This window comes from Ciona robusta, chromosome 5, assembly GCF_009617815.1.
Source record: "Ciona robusta chromosome 5, ASM961781v2".
Taxonomy (NCBI): Eukaryota; Metazoa; Chordata; class Ascidiacea; order Phlebobranchia; family Cionidae; genus Ciona; species Ciona robusta.
The window spans coordinates 3,352,522-3,364,141 of record NC_143239.1 but is presented as its reverse complement, the minus strand read 5'-3'; the positions used below and the strand labels follow the sequence as shown (position 1 = coordinate 3,364,141).

Sequence of the window (11,620 nt, the reverse complement as noted above, 5' to 3'; positions counted from 1 at the left end):
TGTCCCATCTTCTCCCACCCTACTATATATATATTTTGATGTTATAGTTTGTCTGTGTAAAACAATTTTTTTTCATTTGTTTTTTGTTAAAACCTCAGGGAAAAGTCAAAACCCAGCAGGATATTTTGTTACGTCTTCTTCTCACCACTCTACCGTGCATAAAGCTGCACGAATCAGCTGAAAAGTTTAAAAAACTTTTCGATTTTCAAAATCACCCACACGCCACAAAAGGGTTGTTGGATTTCTGCCTTGATGTGATGATTATGCCCTACAGGTGGTAATTTCACGATTTGTAACTTGTTTATGTTCTGTGTTAGTAGGAATTTTGTCTGGGTAACGCGATTTTTACCCCAGCAGTTTGATTATATGTAATGTCTTTCAGAGAATGTTTTGTTTTTTGAAACTTTGGGCACCTTTTAATCACATTTGAGCATCTCTATAATTTCTCTCTCTGTATATATATATAGACAAATTTTAATTTTTCGTTGGTAGCATATCCTTCTTTAGGTTCATTTTTAGTTAAACTAGTTTTTACGACCATCATTTCGTTGCTTTATCCTGTCTTTTCATTTTAACTAATTTTTTAATCCTAACTATTGTAATCAAACAAACAGATACAAGTTTTTATTATTATTATTAACATAATATACAAAAAATATTTAGGCTTAAAATACCACTATGCCAGTATAGGTTTCTCACTATATCAAAATAATTTTTTTGTTTCCACAGTTTAAGCTTGCCCAACATAGTGGCCACTCCATCGAGGCCAGTATCAGCACCCCCCCAACAACAACAACAACAAGCTAATGCTGCTTCACCAGGTTTGAGTCGGAATTCTATAAAGCGTTTGGTGGGAGATGCTAATGTACCAACATGGTCTTTAGAAGAGGTTGAAACTATCAAGGTAATATATTCAAATAAAGCAGTTTAAATGAAGTGTACTTCTGTACATACATGTAGTAGTAAAATTTCATACGTTAAAATTTTATCTATATAGGTTCTTACTTCTTCAGTAAAGTTTATGTAGTGTCTCCATGAACCTTCTATAGTCAATGATGGGTTTTTGGTAGCTGCTTAGTTGTCAAACATTAAGCTATTAAGTGAATACTCTTAAAAAAAAAATTTTTTTTTTAAAAATAACATTTTTTTGTACTACTAAATCAAAACATTAACTGAAATTTGATACTACAACCGGGAAATTTAGATTTTTTTTCTTTTAGCGATCAGATTTATTTGCCTCCAAACATGCTCTGTTTCTGTTGTGTTCACTGTAGCTATAAAATATTTATATATCTTATTTATTTTTGGGGTGTTCTATCTAGGTTGCTATTCTAAACTTTATAAAGCAAGACATGTTTGAGTTGAATGATGTTGTGTGCCATCTTATTATTGGATCAAGTGATACAAGGCATACTGTGGCATCAAACTCTGACTTTGAACTGAGGAAACAACTTCCGTGAGTGTTGTGGACCTGTCTGGACCGTTTAAAATACCACCCACAAATTTACTAATGTGTAGAACTCGTTAGTGGGCACTAGGTATAGGAAAAAGAACAGCCATGTTATAATGATTGTTATTCATTTGGGACCTACTGTCTTTAATACTAAGGTGTTTTTTTTGTTTTGTTTTTTTTATTTACAGTAATAGGTTGCTTTTAATACACGCGAGACGCGATGTATTATATTTCCCCCCAAAACGATTTTTGGTTCTTAATAATTATCTGTTGTGGTAAGATTTCGTTTGAAGTACGCTATGCCATAAAATTTTAGTCTGGTACCTAAATTTCTACTTCATCAATTAACATTGTTTTTAAACCGCATAATGTAATTTTTGCATTAATTTTGTGGATGAGTCAATTTATTTTTTATTTTTTTTCAAATTTTTAAACTTTTTAGGTCAATTGATTGGAACAAGCCTTCCTTGGTTTCAAAACTTTACCAAATATATCTTGGCTCTAAAGCTACAAGTAAAAAGAAGAACGCACCCCCCGATGATAAAAGGGAGGCTTCTAATGTTAGGTTCGTAAAAGAAAAAAAAATATTTGTTATAATTTTTGTTTAAACCGTTAAATACCTGCTAGGAGCAAAAAATGGTTTTGATAACACGGTTTAATTATATGCTGAAGTATTCAGTTGTTAATGAAAAATTCTTTTTTGTGTAAAATGTTCAAATATTACATGCATATATATGTAAAAAATATTAAAATTATGCCTTTTATGTCAATGTGACTTTTCTATAGTAAAAGCTCCTTATAGCATGGCATGAACATTAGGGCTCGACTAACAAATTCCAAGGTGTAATTGAGTAATATTCTAATTCCAAACTGTTTTTTTGCTATTAATTTCAATCGTTACAATTTATTAGCCTGCTTACTTAAATAATACATGACCTAAAATTTTTTTCCAGAATGAAATTAAAACTTCTTACCAACATGCTGAGATCAAAGGCAGTTGCTGCATGTTTCCCTCATAATATACAAGTTGTATATGATGGTCTGTTCAATGCAAGCAGTACAAAGCTGGAAGTGTTGACTTTGCAGTTTGTACAGCATATAATAGAAAGGTAGGTTACTAAAATATGATCTTTACTTTATACTTATGATACTTAGATATCGTTGAAAAAGCTGCTGTTGGTTTTTCGATTTTACCTTTAACCTACAGTAACTATTTTTTAACCATAATTTTAACTTTTTCTTTTTTCTTCTTAATTTTCTTCTTGTTTCTTCAGTTGTGACGAGGAACAATTGCAGAAGCAATCCTCTCTCCTCCTTAACGCGATGCAGAAGACGGTAAAGAACGAGGAGATGAACGAGAAGACGAGGAGCTTGGGTTACTCCTCCATTGGAAGATTGGCATCCAAACTGCCAGCCATGTTTTCAAACAAACTCGATCTTATCCAGGATTTGTTTCAAACCCTTGCACAGGTGTGTATGGGTGATTGGTTTTTTATTTGTCTGTTTTTTTTTCTTTTTCTAATTCCTTTTTTTCTAATTATTGAGTATTGTTATATTTTATTCAGGATTTGTTTTAAACCCTTGCACAGGTGGGTTTGCGGGTGATTATTATTTTTTTTTCTTGTTTTTTTGACTGCTCTTTTATTTGTGTATTTTTTAAATGAATAATGTTTATAAAACTTAATATTTATAACAGACTTTGGTTGAAAGTAGTAGTTCAAATTTTAAGAGACTTTTGGAAATTAGATTTGTACCAATAAAACAGTAATTGATAAAAAACATTTGAATGAATGAATGTAACTTGCTTTATCCTTGTGTGGCCGGAAAACGACAGCCGTTAACCCAGGTGTTCTATTTCATACACCAAGTATGTTACTATGTGGGTGAATATTTTTTTTTCGATTTTTGCGTTTTTTTATGTGTGGTTGATAATTTGGACAACCCAACAGTGACCACTAGGTTAAAGCAATTTATTTTAGCAATACTAGAACATACACTTTTGCTGGTTGAATACCAAATTCTAAAAATATTTAATCTTGCATATTGTATGTTTGCAGGTAGAATCAAATAATTTGAAAACTTCAATACAAGGTGCAATATCTATGATGGCCCCTGCTTTCCAAAATGCCGACCAAACCACTTCCATGTTGCTTGAATCTCTCATTCAAACCAGTATCAAAGGTATGTTGGTGCATGTCTGATAATTTATGTGTTTTCGGTGAATACAAAAATAAGAAATTTATTTTTTATGACATTTTTCTTTGGCATCACAAATATATTGTTTTAGTTACCACCATTATTTATTAACAGTAATATATGTAACAAAGAGTTAGACTATTAGACATTATCAAATACTACTTTACCTATTGTATATCATATATATATAATGCTGAAGGTATGCAACTGTATACATGCTTTAACTCTATAGTTTCTATATACTTTGACATGTAAAAATCATATTATAAGTACAGTTATTTATACCTTCACATTCTTGTAGTTCAGCATACATTTGTATTTTTTTTTATTTGCCCTCACCAAAAATTGGTTTACAACATGAAAATATTGACGCATATGTCTCTACACAATTCATTGGGTGTGATTTAACTTTTCTTGTATTCCCAGCCGATGATCATTATACGCGGTTGGTTGGAGTTCGATATGCTGGGGTTGTGTTTCAAACTGATCACATTTCTACAAGATACCAACTTATATTGGCAGCTGGGGATGGTATGTTGGTTTTCAGGGGACCTGGAAAATTAGTCTGAATTGGCCCATTACCTCAATGTATTATGTAATATACTTTGTCCTTTTTGCTGAAAACATTATCTGAGTAATAATATATATATATACAGTTATTTAGATATGTTCCCAATGCATTTTTTGTAGCCCAAGCTGTGAAAAATAGAAGAAATCTTGATGATTTGTTTTCATAAGATAAGCATCATATACCTATCACATCCTCATGAAAACCCATGTTTTCATGAAAAAGTATCACATATCTATCACAAACATATAATAACTCACAGTGAAAGATGAAGTATCATCCGAAGCGAAGAGATTGCTAAGTGGAAGCAGAAATCGTGAGAATAATTCAAAACAACCTGAAAAACTTCCAAAGTTTAGCGCCATGCTTAAATTCCTGCATGAAAAGGTTCAATTCATTCACATTAGTTTGCATTTTAGCTTTTATGGTCATGTTATTTAAAAATGTACTGTTAAATTATTTTTTTTACCTTTAGCGTAGTAATAAGAAATACCTGTATGCTAAACTGTATTGCTTGCCCAAAAAGTTTGGTAAAAGTTCATATATGTTTTAAACTGCACTGCTTGTCAAAGCCAATTTGCATTTTTCTGTAAAATAACAAAAGCTACTGGTTATTGGTTAGTTGTTAGTGGTGGTTGTAATGTATGAATCTATAAAGTTTTATTTTAGAGAAAACTTAGTGCCTGTTTAACCAAGCGGTCTTTAATTTGAAAAACCCTTCACATAGCATTAAAAACAGTTGTAAATACTTCTTAAACTTATTTTGTGTTTTTTCTTACCAATTGATCAAAATTTATTACCGCCTGCAAAGCAAAGAAAACATTTTTTACTAATTTAAGAAAAAAAATCTTTTTACTAATTTAAAATTTTTTTTAAATATTTAATAAAAATCTTATACTAATTTTAATTTTTTATTTACTAATTAAAAAAAGTTGGTAATAAATTCACTGAATAAATCTCTTCAGGCACGAGAGAGACTTATGAGCAGTGAGCGTCATGTGATTGGAACACGATCAATGGCGTTCACACCTGCTGCATTCCAAGCTGCATTCTCGTTTCTAAGACGTTGCATGACATCGGAGGCAGGATCATCAGAAGAGGAAGAAGAGGTTGAAAGTAGGAGTCGGGATGTTCAGAATCAATCTCCTGATATTGTAAAACACATCAGGTAGAATCAGAGAAAAAAGTTTAAATAATTTTCATCTTAAACTTTTTAAATCAATAAACCAATGCTTGTATACTTTTTGGCCGAAATATTTTTAATCTGTCTTTTCTGTGATCCTGTACGGTTAATAGTATAATATATGCATTTTTGAAAAATTGATACATTCTCGGTGACCCCTAAAGTTCTTTTTCGACCTATGTTCTATATCCTATTAATGTAGAAAATTTCCAATAATCAGCAAAATTTTAGTTTTTTGATGTTTTTGTTGATTTTGAGGTAACATTTCTAATATCTTCATTATTTATCCGTTCAAAACGATTTCTGTGTTTTTGTTTTTCTTTACTATATAAACAATATTTTTAAGAGTATCTTTATTTTTGTATTTCTTTTCAGAAAACTTTTCCAAGTAGACAGTGAAGCCAGTGTAGTTACATTTCAACTTTACACTGATCTGATTTTCCAATACATCAAGATGGTAGCTGGTAAGTTACATGTATTACATGAATATTAATCCAAAGTTATCAGCTAAGTAAAGTTAAGGGTTAATGTTCATTTTATAAACATTCTTTTATAACAAAATATGTCACTTCGTTCTTACTTATGTTGCGACACATAAGATAAATCAATACTTTTCTAACTATTATATAAAAATGGTATTTTTATTCTAACATTTTGACATTCGGCAATACTTTATTCGGAAAAATAATTTTGCTTTAAAAAAATTATTCTAAACTCAATTTTTACGATTTTTTTTCAGACCCGCAGATAGTATTTCTACTCTTGGAGCTGATAGGCTGTTGTCCTGAGGTCGTTCCGCTTGAAAAACTTTTAAAATCTGTACACCGTGGTGACTCGAGCGACAAGGTTTTCTCTGAAAGAACAACGTGGCTTAAATCACTGACTAAACATAATAGAGATGATGTAAGTGAAATGAAATATTTATGTTTTTTCAAAATTCCAATTTTGATGCAATTCCTGTTTTTTTTTGGAGATTTTTAAACAGTATTTTTATATTTATTTATGTTTATTCACATTTTCAGAATTTTCAGGCTATTTGTATGGTTCACTCAGAAAGTTAAAAGTAAATATTTTTCAAACAATGTTTTTACCAACAATATGTTTTCTTTTTAACAAGTTTTTTCTTTTTAACAAGATTTTTTCTTTTTAACAAGATTTTTTTATAGACTAACAAAATTTAAATTTTTTTGCAGATTCGTCAGCATGCAGCTGAAATATACAGCATCGTGTTTCGACGTTCACCAAACTCTAACTATGCCCAACTTACAAAAGAACTGATACAAGACTTTGATAACAAGGTATATAAGCTTTTATTTACAAATATCTTTAAATAAGCTAGCTTTAAATTTATAAACCTTTTTTTGTTCTAATCATGTAAAAAAACTGTACCCTGCTATATAACTATATAAAAAACTATAAAAACTGTATATAAGTATGTTTGTCTGTCAGTTTGGTACCCAATGAAATTTTGTATTTATTAAAATGTTAAACTAAATTATAATTAAGTTATTACACAATTTTTTAAAGATGTTTCATTTATTTTAACTGGCTTCCACTATAATAGCCATCTTAACTTAATTCTATAAAATATTAAGTGCTTAGAATTTCGATAGCAAGGTATTTAAGCATGTATTTAAACACCTAAAAATAAACTAAACTGCAGGAAGCTAGGCCCTCTCTTTAAATATAACCCTTTGTATTATATTTTCTTTGTATGTTAGTTGTCAAAGTTGGATTTTTTTTATTCATAAACATTTATGCCAAATTATAATTCAGTCATTACGAAATTATTTATTTTTTTTTTCGTTTTTTTTTAAATTGTCTGCTATTGCCCACTTTGCCCACTATATTAGTCATATTATGCTAAAAAAAGGATCTTATAAAAAATATTAAATGTTTAGAATTTTGAAGCCCGTCACAGCAGCATATTACTGATGGGTCATGTGGTTGGAGATTGGTTGAAATTAATTCATTCACCTGATGATAATAAGATGATAGTGGATCAACAAGATAATGCTTACGATGTTGTGAAACAGGCGTTACTTAAGCTAGGTACGTCTGCCTAATTTTGATGGGAAAGATTTTATACTATTTTTCGTCTCATTTAGTAGTAAACAAAAAAAATTTAAAGAATTATAAAACCATTTCTACGCAACTGCTATAGAACCTTGGGGGTTTAGGAGATCGGGACCCCCTCCCTTTAAACCCAAAAAAAATTAATTAAAAAACATTTTTTAAAAAATTTTTTGATTAAATTAAAACCCTCCTTGTTTTTTTCTGGCTGTGCCACAAACTACATGTGTTTTCTCACATTGCAGTGACATCAGTAAAAGAAGAGAAAGACTCATTACTTGCGGGTTCTGCTTGTTTTGCTGTCGGAGAAATTTCACGAAAATCTTCATTACCTCTACTACCAGGTGTCCTACCACCGGATGGCGCTAATGAGGAGAAGAGTTCGGAAACTGATGGGTCATGTAAGTTTAAAAACTAATGAGTCATTTGATATTGAAAAACTGATGAGTCGTGTAAGTTTAAAAACTGGAATATGATTTAGGTTGATGGTATAGCTTTTGACGTTGTGAACATTACCTTTAATTTTCATTCCTAAAAATGTGTTTCTTTTGGAAGACGTGTCAATTGTAATGGCTGCCTCTTTAAAAATAAAAGTAACTAGTTTTTAAACATTATAAACAGTGGGTTTAAAGAATTTTTAAAATTAACATATAATTTCATAAAAAATCCGCTGGTGTTAACACTAATACAATAATGGTATAATTTCTAAAGCAAACTATAGATTTACCTAAAAGAAGGTACCAAGAATATTGAGAACAATAATGGTAAAAATTTCTGGAAAATTTTCTTGAAAATGCGTTTTTAGGAGATATGTGTCAATAATAATGGCTGCATCTTTAAGAATAAAAACAGCTTGTTTTTATACTTTTTGGAATGGGTTTTAACATTTTTTTAAAAATGAGAAAAGTTTAAAAAAATCTGCTGGTGTTTACACTAATACAATAATAATATACTGTGTTAAAACATATTTTTTCCATAGTGACCAAGTACTGGGTCGTGCAGTGTTTATCAAGTCGTATCAACAACAACACTCTTCATGCTTTGAGGGAGAAAGCTGTCATTGCACTTGGCATGCTACCTGTAGGAGATGGGGACTTTCCCTATACTGAGAAGATCTTGGAAATCTTGCTGAAATCATCAGAAGTATGTTTTGTTTGAATTATTTTAGGTTTTATTATTTTAATTGGGAATGTGGTGTTTTTATCATTTTAGACAACAGAGTCTGAAAAAATAACAGAAAAAGACAAAACCAAAAAACAAACCTTGTTGTTAAATTACGAAACATTTTTTACAAAAAATGATCTAAAATAAAATTTGTTCTAAACTACTTTCGTTAAGATAATATATTTTACTTCTGACCTCGATTTTAAAAATATAGTTTTAAAATTTAAATAACTTTTTTTAGTTAAAACAAAGTTATGTTTTCCAATCTCCTAGGTTAAGAAAGCAGAATTGCATTTTAGAACAATTTTTCTTAAAATATTCTATTTTACTTCTGACCCTGATTCTACAAAATGAATGTTTTTAAAATTAATTTTAAAGTTGTGTTTTTCCAACCCCCAGATAAAAAACGCCAAGTTCATTTTGAAAAATATTTGTTAAAATAGTATAATGTACTTCTGACACAAATTGGATATTTTGAAAATATGAATTTTTTTTTTTAAATTTTAAACAAAGTTACTTAATTATCTCCCAGATAAAAAACGCAGAATTACATTTCACGGTTGGATCTGCGCTGTGCAATGCTGCTCTGGGACCTGAGGCTCCTGCAAGGATTAATAGATGGACGAGTGCTCCGGACACAAATGAGGTCTTCCAGGATGCAGAGGAGCATGTAGATCAATCTCGAGATAAAGATAAACTGAAATGGTTGCTAGGGAAGATACTGAATGAGTATGTGGTGCACAGAACACCTGCAGGTCGCCAGGTATGTAATGGTGGCAGTGGCGCAGCCAGAAAAAAAATAATGGGGGGGGGGTTATTAAAAAGAATGTCAAAAAAAATATTTTTTAAATAATTTTTTCTTGGTTTTAAAAGGGGGGGTCGCGACACCGTAAACCTCCTACCCCCCGGCTGCGCTACTGGATGGTGGTATTGTGTTTGATGAAAAAATAGTATGCTGTTAAGAATTGAGATTGTATGTCTGAAAAGTTTGGTTATATCTAAATTAAAAGCTGAAACAGTTTTTGTGGATCCATTCTACATTGGCAAATGTTCTAAGCACAAAAAATAATAAATATTTTACCTGAAATAATTCATATTCTATTCTACATTGAGGTCCTATGGCATGGCATGCCCTGAAAGCTCAAACTTAGACAGAGCTGGGCTAATAACTTAAAATAAGGTGTATAAAACAATATTTTTTTCAAAATCGCCTGCATTTTTTTTGCTTTGCTTACCCTTTCACAAGAGGATACCTATTATTGGCCACCATGGCATTCTTGGCTGTTGACTAAATCAGTACTTTTTGACTGACCGACTTATGTAAAAAGTAACGCACAGAAACTTGGTTGGCTGACTAATGTAAAAAACCACCACTTTTTTTTTGAGTCATCCAGCTAAAAAACATGTGGTAACCAATAGTTACCGTGTCCGCGACCAACTAGTTAAGTCAGTAGCCGAGAAAACCATCCCTTGATAAATAAGTTACATTTTTTCAAAATGTTGAACTATTTTGACCAGGCATCATGCATATGGTTGATGACCATGTTGAAAACAGAAGCTTGTACTTCACACCCCGCAGTCAAACTTCATCTCATGGATTTACAAAATGCCTTCACTGCTTTACTCTCAGAACCTGATGGTACGTTTGGGATAAAATATTTTTATGATTCGGTAAAAAAATCAAAATTCTTGTCTATACATTGTGGTAATTTGGAACATACACCAGGCTTTTTGTCCCCATTAACCAAACCCAGTCTTTATTTATATCTTGTTATAGATAGTACTATGCTGGATTAGATACTGTGTATTGCTCTTTCACTATTTTAATGTACTCTCTACTATCAAAACCAGTCTTTATTAGTATAGTACTGTGGGGGAAGATGGGACACCTTTAGCGCATAATATCATAATATCCCGATTGTGTTTTAAACAACGGTCTACGGGAGTTGTGAGGATACCGTTTTTATAATTCTTTGAATGTTTTTTGTTTACTGCCAAAAATGGGGCTAGAAAAATAGAACGAAAAAGTATCCCATCTTTCCCCAAACTACTTTATTACAATTTTAAGGCAACAAACTTATTTATTACCAAAATTGGTCTTCATTTATTTTTTGTCACAGAATTAACGCAAGACATCGCTTCCAAGGGATTCGGATCAATCTATGATCTTGGAAGCGAGGATCAGAAAGAGATGTTGGTTGACAAACTGGTCGGTTCTCTCACGGGATCCTCGGAATCTAAATCTCCCGCATCCAAAGTCCGGATCATTGGGAGCGAGGGGTCGAGTCTTTTTACTGGAGGATCTGTTCAGCTGGGAAAAGCTCCGGATGGGTAAAAATAATACAAAAATCTAATATAGTTTTTAAAATTAAAAATAAACATTTCTTTGTTTAAATTAAACTATTTTTGGGGTCAATTTTATTTTCGTTATATATTTGGTGTATTTTAATGAAAGTTAAACACATTTATCTGATGCTGAAATCTGCAGTTTTATTTAAATCTCTCGTTTGAGTCAATATATATATATATATATATATTACTGTCTGTAACTGTAAAAATCCAAATTTTACGTGTTATTTTCAGATCTAGTTTAAACACATACAAGGAGTTGTGTTCACTTGCATCCGACTTAAACCAGCCAGATCTGGTTTACAAATTTCTCCACCTTGCCAACCACCATGCATTGTGGAACTCAAAAAAGGTAAACTTGTTTTTTATTGAAACTTATCTTACTGCCTTAAGGTTTATATGAATAACTTTTATTTATTTTTTTAACATTTTTTTCTCTTAAAATTATTTTTTCTGTGTGTTTAGTTTTTTCAAGAATGATCATTAGTGATCAAGAATGTCAAACAAAACTTTCTGGACTAACATTTAGATGTTATCAAAATATTTTATACTTGTACATAATAACATTTTTTGTAACAGAATTACAAAAACGCCATTAAAATTACTGTGGGCACTGTTGTGCATTTTTCCTTTG

At 31.0% G+C, this 11,620-nt stretch overlaps 1 protein-coding gene across 4 annotated transcripts in view; it reads left to right on the top strand.

Moving 5' to 3' along the window:
- Positions 1 to 11,620, top strand: part of LOC149735648 (proteasome adapter and scaffold protein ECM29-like) — a 28,164-nt gene that overhangs the window by 1,556 nt on the left and 14,988 nt on the right. For all 4 annotated transcript variants that reach the window (XM_089878486.1, XM_089878483.1, XM_089878485.1 and 1 more), the window contains exons 5-24: positions 99 to 274; positions 730 to 904; positions 1,323 to 1,456; positions 1,896 to 2,018; positions 2,407 to 2,562; positions 2,728 to 2,923; positions 3,511 to 3,634; positions 4,076 to 4,180; positions 4,480 to 4,604; positions 5,183 to 5,385; positions 5,776 to 5,864; positions 6,140 to 6,303; positions 6,594 to 6,698; positions 7,302 to 7,452; positions 7,719 to 7,874; positions 8,453 to 8,616; positions 9,170 to 9,400; positions 10,156 to 10,276; positions 10,758 to 10,968; positions 11,221 to 11,338. In XM_089878486.1, the coding sequence (XP_089734612.1) occupies positions 99 to 274; positions 730 to 904; positions 1,323 to 1,456; positions 1,896 to 2,018; positions 2,407 to 2,562; positions 2,728 to 2,923; positions 3,511 to 3,634; positions 4,076 to 4,180; positions 4,480 to 4,604; positions 5,183 to 5,385; positions 5,776 to 5,864; positions 6,140 to 6,303; positions 6,594 to 6,698; positions 7,302 to 7,452; positions 7,719 to 7,874; positions 8,453 to 8,616; positions 9,170 to 9,400; positions 10,156 to 10,276; positions 10,758 to 10,968; positions 11,221 to 11,338 (3,027 nt within the window). The remainder of the gene's footprint in view (positions 1 to 98; positions 275 to 729; positions 905 to 1,322; positions 1,457 to 1,895; positions 2,019 to 2,406; positions 2,563 to 2,727; positions 2,924 to 3,510; positions 3,635 to 4,075; positions 4,181 to 4,479; positions 4,605 to 5,182; positions 5,386 to 5,775; positions 5,865 to 6,139; positions 6,304 to 6,593; positions 6,699 to 7,301; positions 7,453 to 7,718; positions 7,875 to 8,452; positions 8,617 to 9,169; positions 9,401 to 10,155; positions 10,277 to 10,757; positions 10,969 to 11,220; positions 11,339 to 11,620) is intronic.